This window comes from Mustela lutreola, chromosome 18, assembly GCF_030435805.1.
Source record: "Mustela lutreola isolate mMusLut2 chromosome 18, mMusLut2.pri, whole genome shotgun sequence".
Lineage (NCBI taxonomy): Eukaryota > Metazoa > Chordata > Mammalia > Carnivora > Mustelidae > Mustela > Mustela lutreola.
In genome coordinates this window covers 2,360,908-2,382,965 of record NC_081307.1, presented here as the reverse complement: position 1 = coordinate 2,382,965, position 22,058 = coordinate 2,360,908, and the positions used below count along the sequence as shown (strand labels likewise).

At 35.8% G+C, this 22,058-nt stretch overlaps 1 protein-coding gene across 10 annotated transcripts in view; it reads left to right on the top strand.

The window, feature by feature from the left end:
* PSD3 (pleckstrin and Sec7 domain containing 3) overlaps window positions 1-22,058 on the top strand; it is a 769,411-nt gene that overhangs the window by 573,701 nt on the left and 173,652 nt on the right. For all 10 annotated transcript variants that reach the window (XM_059155883.1, XM_059155885.1, XM_059155884.1 and 7 more), the window contains one exon: window positions 17,868-18,061. In XM_059155883.1, coding sequence (XP_059011866.1) covers window positions 17,868-18,061 — 194 coding nt within the window. The remainder of the gene's footprint in view (window positions 1-17,867; window positions 18,062-22,058) is intronic.

Below are 22,058 nucleotides of genomic sequence, written 5' to 3'. Positions count from 1 at the left end.
CTAGAGCGTATCATGCTTAGCGAAATAAGTCAAGCAGAGAAAGACAACTATCATATGATCTCCCAGATATGAGGAAGTGGTGATGCAACATGGAGGCTTAAGTGGGTAGAAGAATAAATGAAACAAGATGGGATTGGGAGGGAGACAAACCATAAGTGACTCTTAATCTCACAAAACAAACTGAGGGTTGCCGGGGGGAGGGGGTTGGGGAGAAGGGGGTGGGATTATGGACATTGGGGAGGGTATGTGATTTGGTGAGTGCTGTGAGGTGTGTAAACCTGGTGATTCACAGACCTGGGGATAAAAATATATGTATATAAAAAATATATGTTTATAAAAAATAAAAAATTTAATAAAAAAAAAAAAAAAAAAAAAGAATCAGACTGAACGTTCAGGGACGCAAGAGAGGGCGACCCTTCTCTGTTTCACAGACTAACTTTTAAGGACAAAGGCCATGCGGTCGGGCCTGGCCACGCACAGGTGGCCAATGAGATTGTAACACACACAAGAAACTCCACAGTGATGCTAGGTGACCAACTGATTACAATTTCCCCTAGTAGACATTTGAACCAGTCTATTATACCTTGATTAGGATTGGCACCAAAAAGGCTCCCAAAGGGCGGGGCCCATACTTCTTGGTAACTAGGAGACAGTATGCATCCCTGCAATGATCAGAGGTCTCCACCTGGCCTGACCCATCCTTGTATCTGGGCTTTGTTACCTGGAGCTGGTTTCCAGGACTTGTTTTTAAGTGAATCCCCTGGGGGAAGGAGAGCAAGGACAGTTTAAGGGTTAAACAACAAGGTTTTTGTTTAACCTCAATTAAAGCCTCTTGCTAAATATAAAATGGGTCCTTACAATACTATATTATTACTTTCTGGGATAAAATTTAGTGATTCATCAGTTGCATGTAACACCCAGTGCTCTTTACATCAAATGCCTTCCTTAATGTCCATCACCTAATTACTCCTTCCCCCACCCATCTCCCCTCCAGCAACCTTCAATTTGTTTCTTAGAATTAAGGGTCTCTTATGGTTTGCCTCCCTCTTTATCATCATCATCTTATTTTGTTTTTCTTCCCCTTACTCTATGTTCATCTGTTTCATTTCTTAAATTGCCACATATGAGTGAAGTCCTATGGCATTTGTCTCTCTCAGACTGACTTATTTCACTTAGCATAATACTCTAGCTGTATCCACATTGTTGCAAATCACAAGATTTTATCCTTTCTGATGGCTGAGTGATATTCCATTGTTTATCTATACCACTTCTTTATTCATTCTTCTGTCAGTGGACATTTGGGCTCTTTCCATATTTTGGCTGTTGTGGATATTCCTGCTATATGAACATTGGGGTGCATGTGCCCCTTCGAATCACTGTGTTGTATCCTTTGGATAAATACCTAGATGTGCAATTGCTGGGTCATAGTGTAGCTCTGTTTTCCCCAAAGTAATTGAAAGCAAAGACTTAAGATATTTTTACATCTTTGTTCTTAGCAATATTATTCAGAGTTGCCAAAGTTTGGAATCAACATAAGTGACCCAAGTGAATGCTTAAACAAAATGGATAAACACATACACACACAGTGGAATATTAGTCTTTAAAAGGAAGAACATTCTGAAACATGGTCCAACATGGATGAACCTTTAGGAAATTGATGATTTACAGTTGAGCTTTAGAAAGAACATAGAAGTTAGAAAGGTTATCTGCTCTCAGCACAAGAGCTTTCATCATTCCTTTTTTTTTTTTTTTTTTTTTTCTTTTTAGAACTTTTGTCATTCTTGAAATGAACTGCACCAAGTAGTGGACTTAGACCACCTGATTAGTTTATATACTTGATTACTGAGAGAATAGATCATGTGAAGAATGGGGGGATTTTATGGGTTGTTAGGTTTTGAGATGTCTGGGATCTTAGTAGAAAATACCACACCATGAGTCTTTTTAAAAATCCTAGGTTTGAATTTAAAAATTCTTTTCACAATTAAGATGGAGAGCCTTGTTCTGTCTCCTCCGTTTTACTTTAACAAAGTATCATTGTCCTGAAAATTTCTCATTGGTTCAGGATACACAAAAAAGTCTTAGTTAGATGGGCTATTTTCTGTAGACATGAGCTAACATTATTTATAGAATTATTTTTATCAAAATGTTAATTTGTATCTGTTCCCGTATACAGTGGAAATAATTTCCATTATGGGGTGCTGGCATTTATGATAAACTATAAAAACAATGAAACCCTACAGTGATGCAGTCAGGAATCCGGGTATAAAGTGATTGGTTCCTGTTCTATGCCAGTTCCATGTCTCAAATGAAGCCTGGCACAGGTTCTTCTGGGGACTAGGGAGATAGAGAAAGAAGGGTAGGAATAACAGAGAAAGAGGTATACTGCATGGGTGGAGGGGTGGCTTGTAGGGAAGGAGAAGGTCCTCACATTATTATCTGGCAGAGATTCCATCCCAGAAGTCCCAGCCAGCACAGACCCATGTATATTTAAGCCCCAAAAATAACCTCCACCAGATGGAGCCAGTCTGCATCTCAGACTAAAGTAGGTTTTTACTTTCAGAGCTTGACAAGATCATTAATTTAAAATGCCAAGAATACTTGTTTTGCAAGATTGAATATTTTCAGCTTTCATTTTCAGGGTTTTACATGTCTTTATTATTGTCCTATTGTTGTTTTTAATATTCAAATATCATAAAATATTTAAACTGCTCTAACAACAGACCTGCCTAAAAGAAATCTAATGGATGCCACATATGTAATTTTAAAATGTTTCATCCCATATACTAAAATAAGAAATCAGTGATATTAATTTAATAATGTATTTTTAAATTTAATCCAGTGTATATAGAATATTATTTCAGTATGTAAACAAAACAAAACAAAAAACCCTACTGAGACATTTCCTCCCTTTTTTTGTACTGAGTCTTTTGAAATCTGTTATATATTTTTTCACTTATTGCACATCTCAGTTTGGATTATCCACATTTCCAGTTCTCAATAGCTATATGTGACCTTGGCTACCATATTAAACATTGTAACTCTATAAGCTTCTTTTTATTGATGTTTATATAGAGAAAAATCATAATTGAATCCCCAAAATCAGTAAATTTTATTTTTTCCAAGATTTTATTTATTTATCTGACAGAGAAAGAGCACAAGAAGGCAGAGCGGCAGGCATAAGGAGAGAGAGAAGCAGGCTGCCTGCTGAGCAGAGAGCCTGATTCAAGCTCAGTCCCAGACCCCCGGATCATGACGTAAGCCAAAGGCAGATGCTTAACTGATTGAGTCACCCAGGTGCCCCTCCATACAACATTTTAAATAATACATGTGGGAAGTCTCAAATAACATTACAGTTAAAGGTCAGCCATGTAGTTATTTTGGAAACTGTGTCCAGTTGTTAGTAAAGGATTTTCTTGGACTAAGGTGTTGCTGGTGCAAAGAGACCCAGGAAACATAAAAAGGATTTGTTTGTTTAAAAACACAATTATTAGGGTGCCTGGATGGCTCAGTTGGTTATATGCCGACTGTTGGCTTCCACTTGGGTGTTGCGGGATTGAGCCCCAAGTCTGGCTCCGCACTGGGCGAGGAATCTACTTAAGATTGTATACTACCCCCCCCCCGACCCTCCCACCAGTAATGTACATGCTGTCTCTCTTTCTCTCTCGCAAATAAATAAATAAAATCTAAAAACACAGTTGTTTGGTGATATGGAAGCAATATTTTAAGCCTCTTATATTTTATGTGATTACCGTGTTTATATATAGTCATTTTTTTGTGCTTTAGACACTTCTTAGGAAATTATTTGAGAATGACATGTACTATACTATTCCCACTTTTTTCTCTTGCAAGGACTAGCAAGTGAATCCCTGTTTTGCATTTTTTGACCAAACATTGATTTTCAGAAATGAATTAGTTGCATTAAGTGGGACATGATTTTGATGCTAACTAACTCTTGAGTACCGTGCTTTTCAAATTTTTTGTGTTGACTGAAGTTGAAGACTTTTTCATAGTTCTTCAAGATATTAAAAGATTGAATCTACATTCATTTTAAAATGTGTTTCTAACTTTTCAGCTTAAAATACAAAATGCCTTACATGTACTAAATTTTTATACATTCATACATTATATTAATTTCTTTTATATGTCTCAGAATAATGTTCTACTGTTATTTCACTTTCCTATTAAACAGATACTCTGTTTATAAAGTAGGCAGCTTAAAAAGTTTTATCATTTATGCCACTTTTTTATATAAATCACAGTTTCAGAATTTTTACAAAACTGTAACCATCCAAAGTACAAAATTAGACAGAATGCTGAGGCTAACTACACTGATACACAGTTCAAGTTTTATACATTGTGTGTTTGTAAAAAAAATACCAAAAAATACCCCCCAAATTTACAAAGTTCCACCTTCCCAATTGATAAGGTTTATAATATATATTATACATTAAAATTTATAATGCAGAATTATGCTTCATCAAGTTCATACTCAGATTTTATTTAAGTTTGCTCCCTCTAAAAGATTAATCTGCTTAAAAAACAAGCTTGGAAACAATGTATATAGTAGTGTTTCTTATAGTTCCTTGTATCTAAAATAATTAACATAATTATCAGGGTAATCATTCTGGTTTTTTCTACTCACAACTGAAACCCCCCCAAAATTAGTTATGCCCAAATATTAAGGACAGATTTATGAATAAATTTTGAAGTCAAGCGGTTAACAGTCTATTAATTCTTATTTAATCTATGTCCTATAATTCACCTTCAAAATGAGAAAATAGTACTTTGAGTATGATCATCTTAAAATACCACTGCATGAATAAAGAAAAACTATAACATTTACTATTATTTTTGTCTCAGATGTTATAATTTAAAGTAATCAAAATTGCTGTAGAAATAACCATGTGTTTCATGTGCTTTCTTTTAGATATGTGGCTTATTCACATTAAAAATATATTTAATCAAAATTTCAAAATTTATATTTCTGTTGACTACCAAATGTAATAGTATAGAATAGTGTGAGAAAACTAAGTCTGATTTTTTTAAAGATTATATTTATTTATGTGACAGACAAAGATCACAAGTAGGCAGCGAAGCAGGCAGAGAGAGAGAGGAATCAGGCTCTCCGCTGAGCAGAGAGCCCGATGTGGAACTCGATCCCACGACCCTGGGATCATGCTAAGTCTGATTTTTATAAGCACTTTGTACATAGGTGAAATTAGAAAGGAGATACAATTTTTTCAGGTAGATGTATTTTGGCTTGCTCACATCAGAATTTACTTTGTATCATCAGTTACACAAACAAAAATTATGTAGGATACTACATACAATGAATGATACTTGGCAAGCAATATTAGACTTTTGAATCTGTAATTCTTTATCTAATACAGGAGATTACTTTTTGTTTTTCAAATGAACCCAAATTTATATCTTACCAGTACTAAATCTGAATAGTAACAGTAGTGTAATCTATTTGAATAGTAGGGATTTTCCTTTTGGATTGATTCGAGCCTATGAAGGATCTGTTAAACTATTTTTATTTTATTATCATGATGGTGTTTACAAGCACAGATTATTTTTCATTACAAAAATAAAAGCTAGAAACTAGCAGTTACCCAGATATCTCTCAAAGAGAAATAAAAAAAAATCTTGAGACACATGAAAATGGAAGTACAACCTATCAAACCTTATGGGATGCATGAAAAGCAATTCTCAGGGGGAAGTTTATAGCAATAAATGCAAATACCTACATTAAGTAAAAGGTAGGATCTTAAATAAACAACTTAATTTTATACTTCAAGGAATTCGAAAAAGAAGCACAACCAAACCCCAAATTAGAAAAAAAAGGGAAATAACAAAGGCCAGAGTGGAAACAGTCTAAAAAGCCAATGGAAAAGATTAATGAAACAAAGAGCTCAATTTTTGAAAAAGTAAGCAAAATAGATTTAAGAAAAAAAGAGGACTCAAATAATTAAAATTAGAATTGAAGCAGGCATTACAATTGATATCACAGAAAATAGTCATTCATAAAAGACATATATGCCAACAATCGTTCTCAAAGTAAAAGGCCTAAATGCTCCCATAAAACGGCATAGGGTTAGAGACTGGATAAAATGACAGGACCCGTCCATATGCTGTCCACAAGAGATGCATTTGGAACCTGAAGATGCATCCATACTGAAAGTGAAGGGATGGAGAACCATCATTCATGCCAACGGGCCTCATATCAGATGAGCGATTCTCATATCAGGTGAATTAGATTTTGAGCTAAAGACTGTAGTCAGAGATACAGAAGGACACTACATCATTCTTAAAGGGTCTATCCAACAAGAAGATCTATCAATTGTAAATAGTTATGCCCCCCACATGGGAGGAGCCAACTACACAAGCCAACTATTAATCAAAATACAGAGTCATATTGATACGAATACATTAATAGTAGAGGATCTTAACATGCCACTCTCTGCAATAGACAGATCATCTAAACAGAAAATCAACAAAGAAACAAGAGCTTGTGAATGACACACTGGACCAGATGGACCTGATAGATATATACAGAACATTCCACCCTAATAGCAGAATACTCATTCTTCTCGAGCACACATGGAACTTTCTTTAGAATAGACCACATACTGGGTCACAAATCAGGGCTTAATCGATACCAAAAGACTGAGATTATTCCCTGCATATTCTCAGACCACAGTGCTTTGAAACTGAAACTCAACCACAAGAAAAAGTTTAGAAGGAATTCAAACATTTGAAAGCTAAAGACCAGCCTGCTCAAGAATGTTTGGATCAATCAGGCAATCAAAGAACTTAAACAATTCATGGAAACCAGTAAGAACTAAGACACATCAATCCAAAACCTATGGAATATGGGAAAGGTGGTCTTAAGGGGGAAATAATAGCCATCCAAGCCTCACTCAAAAAAATTGAAAAATCCTGAATTCACCAACTCTCTTTACACCTTAAGGAACTGGAAAATCAACAACAAATTAAGCCAGTCTGGTACACAAGAAGGGAAATAATTAAGATTAGAGCAGAGATCAATGAGTTAGAAACTAGAGAGGCAGTAGAACACATCAGCGAAGCTAGAAGCTGGAGAAAAAGATCGTTAAACCACTGGCCAAACTAATCCAAAAGAAAAGAGAGAGGACCCAAAATAATAAAGAAAAGGGAGATGGTGCCTGGGTGGCTCAGTTTGTTGGGTGACTGCCTTTGGCTCATGTCATGATCCTGGATTCCTGGGATCAAGTCCCATATCAGGCTTCCTGCTCAGCGGGTAGTCTACTTCTCCCTCTGCCCCTACCCCATCTCGTGCTTTCTCTCTCTCTCATTCTCTCTCTCTCTCAAGTAAATAAAATCTTTTTTTTTTTTTTTAAGTAGAGAGATTATGACTAACACCAAGGAAATAGAAACAATCATCAGAAATTATTATCAACAAAAAAATTATTATCAACAGCTATATGCCAATAAGTTAAACAACCCAGAAGAAATAGATGCATACCTGGAATCCTATAAACCTCTAAGGCTGAAACAGAAAGAAATTGACAACCTGAATAGACTGATATCTAGTAATCAGATTGAAGCAGTGATCAAAAACCTCCCAAAAAACAAGAGCACAGGACCTGTCCAATTCCTTGGGGAATTCTGCCAAACATTCAAAGAAGAAATAATACCTATTCAGGGGCCTGGGTAGCTCAGTCGTTAAGCGTCTGCCTTTGGCTCTGATCATGAGCCAAGTGTCCTGGGATCAAGACCCACATCAGGCTCCCTGCTCAGCGAGGAGCCTTCTTCTCCCTCTCCCACTCCTCCTGCTTACATACCCTCTCTCACTATCTCTCTCTCCGTGTCAAATACATAAAATCTTAAAAAAAAAAAAAGAAAGAAAGAAAGAAAGAATACTTATTCTCCTGAAGCTGTTTCAAAAAAACAGAAACAGAAGAAAAACTTCCAGACTCTTTCTGTGAAGCTAGCATTACCTTGATCACCAAACCAGGCAAAGGCCCCATCAAAAAGGAGAATTTCAGACCAATATCCCTGACGAATATGGGTGCCAAGATTCTCAACAAGATCCTAGCTAATAGGATCCAACAGTACATTAAAAAGATTATCCACCATGATCAGGTGGGATTTTTCCCTGGGAAACTGGACAACATAAAAATCAATCATTTCCTGGATATGAACACCCTACCAAGACTAAATCATGAAAAAATAGAAAAACTGAACAGATGAGTTACTAATAAGGAGATTGAATCAACAATCAAATCCCTCCCAAAAAATAAAAGTCCAAGCCCCAATGATTTCACTGGTGAATTCTACCAAGCTTCAAAAAATCAATGCCAATCCTTCTCAAACTATTCAAAAAAAAAAAAAAAAAAGGTGGGAACACTTTCAAATTACATAACCCTGATACCAAAGCCATGCAAGGATACAGAAAAAAAGGCCAAATCCTTGATGAACATAGATGCAAAAGATCCTCGATAAAATATTGGCAAACTGAATGCAGCAACATTTTGAAAAGATCATACTCTATGATCAGATGGGTTTTATTCCAGAGATGCAGGGATGGTTCAACATGTGCAAATCAATAAATGTGATGTACCACATGATCAAAATGAAGTATAAAAACTGTATGATTGTCTCAGTAGACTCAGAAAAAGCATTTGACAGTATTTAACAACCTTTTATGATATCTCTCAACAAACTAGATAGAGAGAGGATGTATCTCAAAACATAGTAAGGGCTGTATGTGACAAGCCCATTGCTTATATTGTACTCAACAGTGAAACATTTCCTTTAAGATCAGGAACATTGGCCAAGGATACCCATCTCAACATTTTATTCAACATAATACTGGAAATCCTAGCCAGAGGAGTTAGGTGAAAAAAAAAAGAAATAAAAGGGCTACAAATCAAAAAGAAGGAAGTAACAGTACCTCTGTTTGCAGATGACATGGTATTATATATAGAAAATTCTATAGACTTCAACAGAAACACTATTAGAATTAAAAAATGAATTCAGTAAAGTTCTGTATGAGAATCAGATATGTTTCTATATATTAATAGTGAACTATCAGAAACAGATTTTAAGTAAATCCAACATACAGTAGCATCCAAATCAGTAAAATACTTGGGAATAAATTTAATGAAGGAAGTGAAAGACTGTACACTAAAAACTGTAAGACACTGATGAAAGAAATTGAGGAGGGCACAAAAATGGGAAAAGCATTTTGTGTTTATAGATTGGAATAATAAATATTGTAAAAATGTCCATACCCTCCAAAGCAGTCTACAGATTCAGTGCAATCCCTATCAAAATTGCAATACCATTTTTCACAGAAATAGAAAAAAAAAAGTCCTAAATTTTGTGTGGAACCACAAAAGATATCACATAGCCAAATCCATCTTTTTTTTTCTTTTTTAAAATTTTATTTGTTATTTTTCATCACATTAAGTATACTTTTTTTTTTGCCTTCTGTATGATTGATTGATTTGGCTTCAGAGTAGAAGTTAATGATTTATCACTTCAGATAAAACCCAGTGCTCATGATAGCAAGTGCCCTCCTTAATACCCATCACCCATTTAACCCATCCCACACCCACCTCCCTTCTTCAACCATCAGGTTTTTTCTCTGTTATTAAGGGTGTCCTATAACTTGCTTCCCTGTCTGGTTTTTTTTTTTTCTTTCCATATGGTCATCTGTTTTGTTTCTTAAATTCCATATATGAGTGAAATTATATGGTATTTGTCCTTCTCCGACTGACTTATTTCACTTAGCTCACAATTCTCTCTAGCTCCACCCTGCATCACTGCAAATGGCAAGATTTCATTCTTTTTTGTGGCTGATATTCCACTATATATACATATATATTTATATAAAATTCATAAAATACATAAAAATGCTAATTCAAAGAGATACATGCACACCAACATTTATTGCAGCATTATTTACAATAGCCACATTATGGAAGTAGCCCAAGAGTCCACTGACTGATAAATGGATAAAGAAGAGGTGGTATACATGTGAGTGTATACTTTTTGAGAAACCTCCATACTGTTCTTTACATTGGCTGTACCAGTTTGCATTTCCACCAAAAATACAAGAGGATTCCCCCTTCTCCACATCCTCAAATCCTTGCCAACATTTGTTGTTTCCTATGTTGTTAATTTTAGCTATTCTGACTAATATGAGGTGATATCTCGTTGTAATTTCCATTTGTATTTCCCTAATGATGAATGATGTGAACATCTTTTCATGTGTCTGTTGGCCATCAGTTTGTCTTCTTTGGAAAAAGGTATATTCATATCTTCTGCCTGTTTTTCAGTTGGATTATTCTTTTATTGGGTGTTGAGTTTTATAAGTTGTTTACTTATTTTGGATACTAAACTTTTCATCAGATACGTCATTTGCAAATGTCTTCTCCCACTCCATAGGTTTCATCTGAGTTTTATTGTTTCCTTCGCTGTGTGAACATTTTTTTTATCTAGTTCGAATAATTTACTTTTGCCTTTGTTTCCCTTGCTTCTGAAATATACCTAGAAAAATGTTGCTGTGGCTGATGTCAGAAAAGAGTAACTTATATTGTCTTCAGGGATTTTTATGATTTCAGATCTCACATTTCTGTCTTTAATTTGAGTTTATTTTTGTGTATGGTATAAGAAAGTGGTCCAGTTTCATTCTTCTGCATGTAGGTGTCCTGTTTTGCATTTAGAATTGTGATACCTTCACTTTATTTCTTTTTCAAGATTGGTTTGGCTATTCAAGGTCTTTTGTGGTTCTATACAAATTTTTAGATTCTGGATTTTGGATAGCTCTGTGAAAAATACTGTTGTGTTTTAATAGAGATTGCATCAAATCTGTAGATTAGACATTTGCAATATTTGTTCTTTCAATCCATGAACATGGAATGTCTTTCCATTTCTTGACATTGTCTTGAATTTCTTTCATCAGTATTTTACAGTTTTCAGAGTACAACTCATCTCTTTAGTTATGTTTATTTCTAGGTATCTTACTGTTTTGGGCACAATTTTTAATGGGATTGTTTTCTTGATTTCTCTTTTTGCTGCTTCATTATTAGAGTATAGGAATTCAACAGAATTCTATAAATTGATTTTGTATCCTGCGACATTACTGAATTTATTTAACAGTTCTAGTAATTTTTAAGTGGAGTCTTTAGTATTTTCTATATATAGTTTCATGTCATATGCATATACTGAAAGTTTAACTTCTTCCTGACCAATTTAGATGCATGTTATTTGTGTCTAGTTGCTGTGTAACTTACATTACTACATTGAATAAAAGTGTTGAGAGTAGACAGCCTTGTCTTGTTCCTCACCTTAGTGGAAAGGTTTCCCATTTTTCCCCATCGAGTAGGATATTGGCTGTGGGTTTTTCATATAAAGCCTTTATTATGTTGAGGTATGTTCTGTCTAGACCTACTTCACAAAGGATTTTTTATCATGAATGGATGTTTTACTTTGTTAGATGCTTTTTCTGCATCCTTTGAAATATGATTTTTATCCTTTCTCCTTTGCTGTTATCTGCTTGATTGTTTGGAAATATTGAAATCCCACTTGATCATGGTGTATGATTTTTTTTTTTTTTCTTGAGAGAAAGCGAGAAAGAGAGAGCATGTGCATGCACATGGGGGGAAGGGGCAGAGGGAAAGGAAAGAATCTTGATGCAAACTCCCCCTGAGCATGGACCGCTCCCCTGCAATGTAAGGCTTAGTCTTATGACCCATGAGATTGTAACTTGAGCCAAAACCAAAACTCAGATACTTAAACAACTGAACCACCCAGGCATCCTGATTTTTTAATGTTTTGTTGGAGTTTGTTTGCTGAGATTTTGTTGAGGAGTTGCATCTGTATTCATGAGTGATATTGGCCTGTAGATCTCTTTTTTTGTGGTGTCTTGGCAAGCAATCCTGAGAAAGAAGAACAAAGCTGGAGATATCATAAGTCCTGACTTCAAACTATACTATAAAATCTATAATAATCAACACAGTATGGTACTACATAAAAAAGCAAACACATAGATCAATGGGAATAGAATAGAAAATTCAGAAATAAATTCAAAGAAATTTGTTCAATTGATTTTTGACAAGACAGCCAAGAATTTCCCCGTTATCATGGGGAAAAGATTGTCGCCTCAATAAGTAGTTTTAGGAAAACTGAATATCCACATGGAAAAGAATGAAAGTGGACCACTCTCTTCTACTTTACACAAAATCATCTCAAATTGGATTAAATCTCTGAATATAAAACCATGAAACTCCTAGAAGAAAACATAAAGAATAAGCTCCTTGACATTGGTCTGAACAATACATTTTTAAGATTTTTAAGATTTAGGAACAAGAACAAAAATTAGTGGGACTACATCAAACTGAAAAGTTCTACACAACAAAGGAAACCATTAAGTAAATAAAAAGGCAACCTACTAAATGGGAAAAAACATTTACTCTGTTGGTGTAAATGTTAACTGGTACAGTCCCTATGGCAAGTAGCACTGAGGCTCCTCAAGAAATTAAAAACAGAACTACCTGGAGCCCCTGGGTAGCTCAGTCAGTTAAGCATCTACCTTCAGCTCAGGTCATGATCCAGGGTCCTGGGATCGAAGCCCACATCAGATTCCCTTCTTAGCGGGAAGTCTGTTTCTCCCTCCTTCTGCCCCCAACCCCCACTCTTTCACTCTCTCTTTCTTGTGTGCCTCCCTCCCTCTTTCTCTGTCTTGTGTGCCCACTCTCTCTCAAATAAATAAAATCTTTTTTAAAAAGTAGAACTACCAGTAATTGCACTTCTGAATATATAGATGAAGGAAACAAAATTATCTGAAAGAATAACCTGTATTCTTATGTTTATATCAGAATGGTTTACAATAGCCTAAGTATGGAAAAAAAAAAATAAGTATCAGTCTACAGATGAAAGGATAAAGAAGATGATGTATATATACACAATGGAATATTATGCAGCCTCTAAAAAAGAATGAAATCTTGTCATAGGCAGCAAACATGAGTTAATCTGGAGAGCATTATGCTAACTGAATTAAGTTAGACTTTGAAAGATAAATACCACACAGTATCACTTGTGATGTTATCATATGTGAGTTTGTTTATTTTTTTTAAAGTTGAGTTCATAGCAGTGGAGGGTATAAAAGTCATTTTCAAAGTTTGAGGTGTGGGGGAAGTTGGGAATAGCTGGTAAAAAGATGTAAACTTTGGGGCACAGATGGCCCTTCTTTTCACTATATCTGTATCTTTGGGGTAAATATGCAGTAGTGCAATTGCAGGGTCATAGGGAAGTTCTATTTTTAATTTCTTGAGAAATCTTCACACTGTTCTCCAAAGAGGCTGCACCAACTTGCATTCCCACCAGCAGTGCATCTCCACATCCCCTCCAACACATGTTGTTTCCTGTCTTGCTAATTTTGGCCATTCTAACTGGTGTAAGGTCGCCAAACTGTCGAAAGAACCAAGATGCCCTTCAACGGACGAATGGATATACCCTATGGAGTATTATGCCTCCATCAGAAAGGACGAATACCCAACTTTTGTAGCAACATGGACGGGACTGGAAGAGATTATGCTGAGTGAAATAAGTCAAGCAGAGAGAGTCAATTATCATATGATTTCACTTATATGTGGAACATAACAAATAGCATGGAGGACATGGGGAGTTAGAGAGGAGAAGGGAGTTGGGGGAAATTGGAAGGGGAGGTGAACCATGAGAGACTATGGACTCTGAAAAACAATCTGAGGGGTTTGAAGGGGTGGGAGGTGGGAGGTTGGGGTACCAGGTGGTGGGTATTATAGAGGGCATGGGTTGCATGGAGCACTGGGTGTGGTGCAAAAAATAATGAATACTGTTATGCACCCAGACATACTAGCAAAAATAAATATAATTTTTTAAAAAATGTAAACTTTTCAGTTATAAAATGGATTAAGATCTGAGGAAATAATGTATAACATGGTAACTACAGTTGATAACACTGCATTGAATAATTGAAAGTTTCTAAGAGTAGAATTTAAATGTTTTCACAAAATACATATATAATATTTATATATATATGTAAAATGATAGGTGTGTTAAGTCAGTGAAGGGAACTCTTCATGAGATATATGTATATTAAATCCTCATATTGTATACTTTAAGTATCTCACATTAAATTGTTAATTACACTCAAGAAAACTGATAAAACAACAGAAGAGGAAATGTAATCTGTACAATAATTGTAATTTTCCTGGATTTTTGCAATATCAAGAAGATATTTTCTGAATATCAATACTGACCATTAATTTTAAGTAAATTAATAAATAAGTAAATCTCCTACATTGCATAAATCAGTTATTCCAGAGGGAGAGGAAGATGGCAGCAGAGTAGGAGGACATTAGACTAATGTTGTTCCATGAACACATACTAGGTAACTATCAAATCATCCTAAAGAACCCAGAAATTGACATGAAGACTTTGGTAAAACAAACTCCACAACTAAAGGAAGAGAAGACATTGAATAAAGTAGGAAGTATAGAGTTGTGATTTGGGGAGAAACGGATGCCAGGCGCTACAGAAGGAAGAGAAGTGTGATTGTAGAGAAGGATAAAAGAAAGAGGAGCACATGGGAACACATAAGGAGAATGTTTCCCCAAACCATTGGTTTCGAAAACAAGAGGGGCTGTATTTCATGTATTTTTACCATCAGAGGGTCTTAGAACCTGGAGTTTTAAAGGTCAGCAGGCTTGCCTGGCATTGAGACCAGATGGCACTGTACTGTTCCTGAGAATGCAGGCAAACAAAGCAGAGGGAACTAGACAGCATTATGCTAAGCAAAATAACTCAGTCAGGGAAAGACAGATACTATATGATTTCATTCATGTGTGGAATTTAAGAAACAAAAAAAAGAAAAGAGGGACCAAAAAAAGAAAAAAGAAAGAAAGAAAAGGAAAAAACAAAGCAAGAAACAGACTCCTAAGTGTAGAGGACAAAATGATGGTTACTAAAAAGGGATGAGTAGGTGGGTTAAAGAGGTGATAGGGTTAAAGGAATGCATTTGTTGTGATGAGCACCAGGTGATGTATGAAAGTGTATAATCACTATGTTGTACACGTGAAACTGTTACACTGTATTTTCACTAACTGGAATATAATAAAATCTTTAAAAAAAAAATCACTTCTTTAGTAAAGTTAGGAGTGGGGAGACAAGTAGATAAGCAAACTAAATATGGTGTACCATAAAATGAAACAGTATTTAGCAATAAAAGGAAACAAACTATTGATTTGCACAATATGGGTAAATTATATTTATTTGCTGAGTAAAAGAAACCAGTTTCGTGCCATTTTGAAAAAGGGAAATCTTTAGGGCTGGAGGATATCAGTAATTTTCAAGAATTGGTAGGGGAAAGGAATTGACTAAAAGAGGGAAGCAGGAGGAAATTTTCTACATATAGTGAACATATCTACTACATAGATTTGTCTAAATACTGTTGCCCAACGAGAAGAACTGGATTTGTCCAACAGGAAGAACTGGACTTCTTGGAGACATTTCTTCCAGGGTTGAGATAAGGAAAATTTAAGATGAGCTTGGAAGCACCTTCTTGTGCTACCTAAAAGAAGTGCTGAAAAACAAAAAGGAAAAAGAGGAAGCCATGTTCAAAGGACACAGAAGCCTCCTTGATAGAATCCCAGTGGCCAAAGCTGGGGAAAAAAAAAAATGGAGCAATAAATGTAATAATGATAGATTTTATTATGCAAAATAATAAGATGATATCCATGTGTCCATACTTAGAGAATGATTTTCCTACTATTGATGTAGAACAAATGAGGGAAATAAAAAAACACCATTAGATCAGCCCAATAATAATCATCATAGGCAAAATCCACCGATGAATGTTTTTATTAATGTGCAGAAGTTTAAGGAGAAGCAGGCTATTTTCATAGTCACAAATTTTCCCCAAAATATTTACAAAAGAAAATTGTAATATTACAGAATAGAAACTTTCCAGACAGCACCTCAACCAAGTAATCAAGGTTAATATCACTAGTCATAAAACATACATACCCTAATCTGAGTCACTGAGAGGTTCCATCACATATGGTATCCTTCTGAAAAATATACAGCATCAGTCTAATTAAGCAAACCTAAATTGGGGATATTCTGTAACATAACTGGCCAATCTTCAAAATGTCAAGTCATGAGGGACAAAGAAAGAATGAGGTTCTATTTGTGACTGGAGAAAACTAATAAATCGGAATAACTACATGCACTACTGGATCATGGATAGTCTCCTGGAACAGAAAAAAATAATAATAATGAAAAAATTGGTAAAGTCTGAATAAAGTCTTATGTTTAATTCATAGTATTGCATCATTGCTTTCTTCATTTTAAAATTTTTACTATGGTTATGTAAGTTGTTAACAATAGTGGGAACTGGGTAATGGGCAGATGAGAATGTAAGTACTATCTTTACAAATCTACAGTTGTCTCAGAATTAAAAGTTAAGTATAGATATCTAAGGGTCCAGTGTTTTTTATATCTCACAATAATCAAGTAGCAATGGAGAAAAAAAGACTATTTTAACTTGATCACTAAATACTTTTGATAATTTATTAATTTTGTGGTTATTTTGAAGGTTTTTTTTGTTTTTTGTTTTAAGATTTTTATTTATTTATTTGACAGAGTGAAAGAGAGATCACAGGTAGGCAGAGCAGCAGTCAGAGAGAGATGGGGAAGCAGGCTCCCCACTGAGCAGAGAGCCCGATGTGGGGCTCAATCCCAGGACCCCAAGATCATGACCTGAGCCAAAGGCAGTGGCTTAACCCACTGAGCCACCCAGGAGCCTCGGTTATTTTGAAGTTTTAATAAAAATACTCACTAATCAATATCTAATAAGCAATATAACCAGAGATGATTGAGGAAATTGAACAGGTGAACTAAGACAAATGCTCTTAATTTGGTGCTGTGTTTTTTAGCAGTATATCAGCGTTTGTTCATTTTCTTCTATTCATTCCTCTTTATTGAATGTAACCATCCATTTTTTGCCTCCTTCATACTTAATGTACATAAGAATTTCAGATTTAAATTTACCCTCCTTGAAGGAACAGATTTTTTTTTTTTTAAGATTTTTTATTTATTTGGGGGGGTAGTAAGAGAGTAGAGGACTGGAGAGGAGCAGTGAGAGAGGGAGAAGCAGACTTCCTGCTGAGCAGAAAGCCCGATGAGGGGCTCAATCCCAGAACCTTGAGATTATGACTTTTATGGCAGTTGAGAAAGTAGTACCTATAAGATGCCAAAGCACTGTGGATGATACCACCATCCTACCTCATTATTAGCTTTACTGGGGTTTCAGTATAAGAGAATTACCTGTTACATGCCAGATTTAGTTTAGTATTATTCACTGGACTGAATCTGTAATGATTTGTTGTATTCTGTATACTTGGCAATGTGCTAAACCATGTAGAAATCAAAAATCAAAATCAAAATCGTGATCTCTGCTAAAGAATCCCCACTCTTTTTGAAAGAGAACAGACATGAAGACACTGTAGTGGGTAGAAAGAGCAAAGACTTTAGAGATTTTGCAGTCATATCCTTACTATCTCTTTCTTTGATTACTAGATCTGTGGCCTTGGGCACTTACTTAAACTTTCTTGAGTTTGTTTTGTTATCTGAAATATGGGATACTAATGTCGGTCTTAGAAAACTGTTATGATCATTAATACCTGGCACATAAACACTTAGTAAATGATACCTGTTTTTACAGTTTTTGTTATCATGACTGATAGACTATTGAAAACATTGTAGTTTATTACACTAAATAACTTTGTTTGTTTACTGATTGTTGTTAAGTGCTCAATCTGTGTTTTCTTCTTTAGAGATGATGAAGAGAAAAAAAAATCTCCATCTGAAGGTACTGATGAGAAGGCTAATGGAACACATCCAAAGACCATTAGTCGTATTGGGAGCACTACCAACCCATTCTTAGACATTCCTCATGACCCAAATGCTGCTGTGTACAAAAGTGGATTCTTGGCTCGGAAGATCCATGCAGATATGGATGGAAAGAAGAGTAAGCACAATTTGTTGTCATTGTCTATTTCATTTATTTCATCTTGAGGCTTAAAATTTAAAATGAATTTATCTGAAGTAAAGTCAAGTGTGAAGAAAAGTTATATTAGGTTTATCTAGAGAAATATTAACTGAAGTTTGATGAAGCCTGTTACCCTACGTCAGAAAACCATTGTGGCACCTGCTCTTCTCTGAGTAGAATTATAGAGCTTCAGAAATGGAATACCTCTTGCAGATAATTCATTTCCAACCTTCTGTTCATTTATTCACTCTTGATTTCAGCAAATAATTCTGGATACGTAACTATGTACTAGACATCAAAAATATAGCAGCCAATGGGATGGGCAAGGTCCATGTCTTCATGGAGTTTACATCTCTGGTGGTTGAGGGGAAGAGTGAATTTATAACACATAAAATAATAATGTAGGATCCTACAGACAAGGAAGGGAAAGAATTATGGTCTGTACACTTGAAGGGATTGGCCTTTATGGGAGGTGGATAGGTATGTCATAAGCAAGCATGGTATGATTAGTACTTGAAAATTAAAGGAGTCCCATATGATGGCTCTGTGAAGTATGAGACATCATTATCTAGTGACAGGTAATAATGTTAGAAATTGAAAGAAACTAAGTATGTTTCTGTGCTTGAGTAACCTATGCAGAGGGTGAAATAGCAATCTGATATAGTTGAACAAGCTAAGGTAAGCTAGTATGTATGCTCAAAATTAGTGGGTTAAACCTTTAGGGTGTTCCTACCTATCTACAAACACAAATAAGCACTGCTTGGATGGACAGTACCACTATTTACATCTGTGGCTGGGTACTTTTTCGTAATGTGTTAGCACATTTTATTGGGTTATGGTCAAGAGAAATATTGTAACAGAGTGGCTTTGACACTGACTTACAATGCTGAGTAAGTTTCTCAGTTTTTCCAAGTTCCTTAGGAGCACCTCTACCATATATCCTATACACTCTATAAACTAGCCTATTAGACTACTTAATTTTCTGGAAGAGAATTATTTCAGGACTCATAGTTGCAAGTGACAGCGACTGGCTTAGGAAAAAAAGGGCAAGGACACACTTAAAATGAGGAGTGTTGCCAGGACACTTTGTCCATTTTTGTCTCTACATTATATTGCATGTCACCTTTACTCTTGGGAATAGTCTCTCTTACATGGCTAGATACATGATTATTAGCAGCATTTTAGATCATGTGTTCAGTTTTGTCAACAAAAAGTATTCTTTTTCTTTCCTAATTTTGAATTTACTATATTCTGGGAAGAACTCTGATTTGTATGACTGAGAGATGGAATACTATAATTGTCAGCACTCACTGGGTTGAAGTGCAAAAAAAGGGGAAGTTCCCTCAAGAACGAATAAGATACAGTTTTCATAGAAAAGGGCTTTGTTTTTGGGAGACAAAGCAATAGATATTCATCTCTTTGTTGCCAACATACATGCATACCTTTTCTCCAGCCAGTTCAAGCAAAGCTTTTGGAGAACATAGTACCATCTTCCATTTATAACCACAGATATACTCATCTCTGACCCACAGGTCATGCCTAGGAGTGGCTCCCATCTCCAAGGTTTAAATTTGCTGGTCAGTGTCCATTTTCCCTAGGTAGGGATGTAAATTCACGCTGTAGTCTAAATAAAACTACAGAAATATCTGACATAGTTTATATGAAGTACTAGAAACAAAAAGTAGAACAACTGCAGTTTAAAATACCAGTTCAGGAAAGGCAAAAAAGGAAGCAATACCAATCATTGATTTAGTGTATTTTACTACATTCTGCAGAGTTAACCTACTTGAACATCTTTTCATTGATTCATTTCCGTAGCAATGGATTGACATAATTGATTAATTTATTCCAGAGAGTCCCCAGATTTGGCCTACCAGTGAAATTTTCTGTCTTGTTTTCCTGGGACACTTCTAAGGATTATTAGAGAGAATTACCTTGCTGGAAGCTCTGCTCCCTTAGCAGCCCAGTGTATATGAGTATAGGTACAAAACCTGGGAGTTGCTTAATAGGTGAGCCATCCTAGACATTTTAGATCATGCTAGATTTTCCTGCCGATATAACGCCTTTAAAGCCTTAGTTAACTCCTCTGAGAACTTGAGGTTCATTAGGTCAGTTTTAAGTGTCATGGGACTTTTATCTTTTTAGCAACTTAAGAATTTCTGCCTAGGTGAAACACTCCCCACAAAGACCAGCACAAGCCCCTGCCCTCATCATGTCCCTAAAGCCTAAAGTTTTAAAAGTCAGCAGGCTTGGCTGGGATACAGCTCAGAGGGCATGGCACTATACCTGGAGAGAAGTCAGACAAACAACCCAGAGGCAGATTGTACAAATAAACAGTGGGGAGATTATTTGCTCTTCTTAGCCTGCCTCCCAGAGAGGCAGCATGCATAGTACTCCTCTCCAGGAACAGAGAAACCGGCTAGGGCCATTTCCTCCACCACCCCTCAATATAAACACAGAGCCATCTGGGGTAAGCAGCAAAGTGCCTACCCTGGCTGTCTAACCTGCTTACACCCACTCACATCCCTGCAGTCTGGTAGTACTGCCCTTCTCCATAAAGCTTGCCTCAGTCCCAGTGCTGAAGGCCATTTCCACAGAAGATCAGCAGAAGCCCCTGCCCACACCACAGCTCCTGACCAGAGTTCTTTATGGCTTCAGTTCAAGTGGAAATATCAAGTTTCATTTAACATGCAGACCAAAGTTCACCCAGTTAAAACATGCTGCATTCTAGCCAAGGACCAAACATTTCTCACTTCAGGCAAGGAGAACCCCTGCAGAAACTGAACTGAAGGATACAGCAGCCAAAACACAGTAGTAGAGGGCACACAGCACACACCAAAGATCCTATCTGATGTACCAGGTCCTGGACCTAAATGATCTTTTCTTGATAAAGCCATGATTATCAGGAGCAGAAAACATACAGGCTTTTCTAACACAGAGAGGAAGAGAGATTTAAACAAAAGCCAAAGACATAAAAATTTGTCCCAAATGAAAGAACAAGATAGGGTCACAGCCAGAGAGCTAAGCAGAACAGATACAAGTAATATGACTGATGGGGAATCCAAAGCAACAATCATAAGGATACTTGCTAGCTTAAGAAAAGAATGGAAGACCAGGGAGACCCTTATTACAGAGATAAAAGAGTAAAAAAACAATTAGAAATGAAAAATTCAGTAACTGAGATTCAAAACAGGCTTAATACAATGAACACAAGGATGGAAGAAGCAGAGGCACAAAGAAGTGACATACAAGATAAAATAATGAAACATAAGCTGAACAAAAAAAGAATTTTGCAATATGAGAATATATTTAGGGAACTCAGTGACTCCATCAAATGTAATAAAATTCCTATTATAGGTGTACTAGAAGAAGAAGACAGAGAAAAGAGGACAGGGAATTTATTTGAGAAAATAATATATGAAAAGAGAAAAGTCTTAAAAGCAGCAAGACAAAAAGAAGTCCCTTACTTACAGGGAAGACCCATGAGGCTAGCTTCAGATCTCTCAACATAAATTTGGCAGGCTAGGTGGTAGTGACATGATATGTTTATAGTACTGAATGGGAAAAATCTGCAACCAAGAATAGCAAGGCTATAATTCAGAATAAAAAAGATAAAAAGAGTTTCTCAGACAAAGAAAAGTAAAGGAGTCCATAGCCATTAAACCAACCTGCAGGAAATACTAAAATATTAAAAGGGAAAATATTAAAAGGGGGAAAAAATATTAAAAGGAAAAACCAAAGTGATAAAGACAAGAATATAATAGAGAAAATCTCCCAAAACAACAAGCCAAGTAATAAAATGGCACTAAATACAAATCTATGAGTAATTACTCTAAATGTAAATAGATTAAGCATTCCAATCAGAATACACAGTGTCAGAATATATTTTAAAAAAAAGAAGGCCCATTTATCTGCCTACCAGAAATTGATTTAAGACCTAAAGACACCCATGCATTGAAATTGATGGAATGGAGAA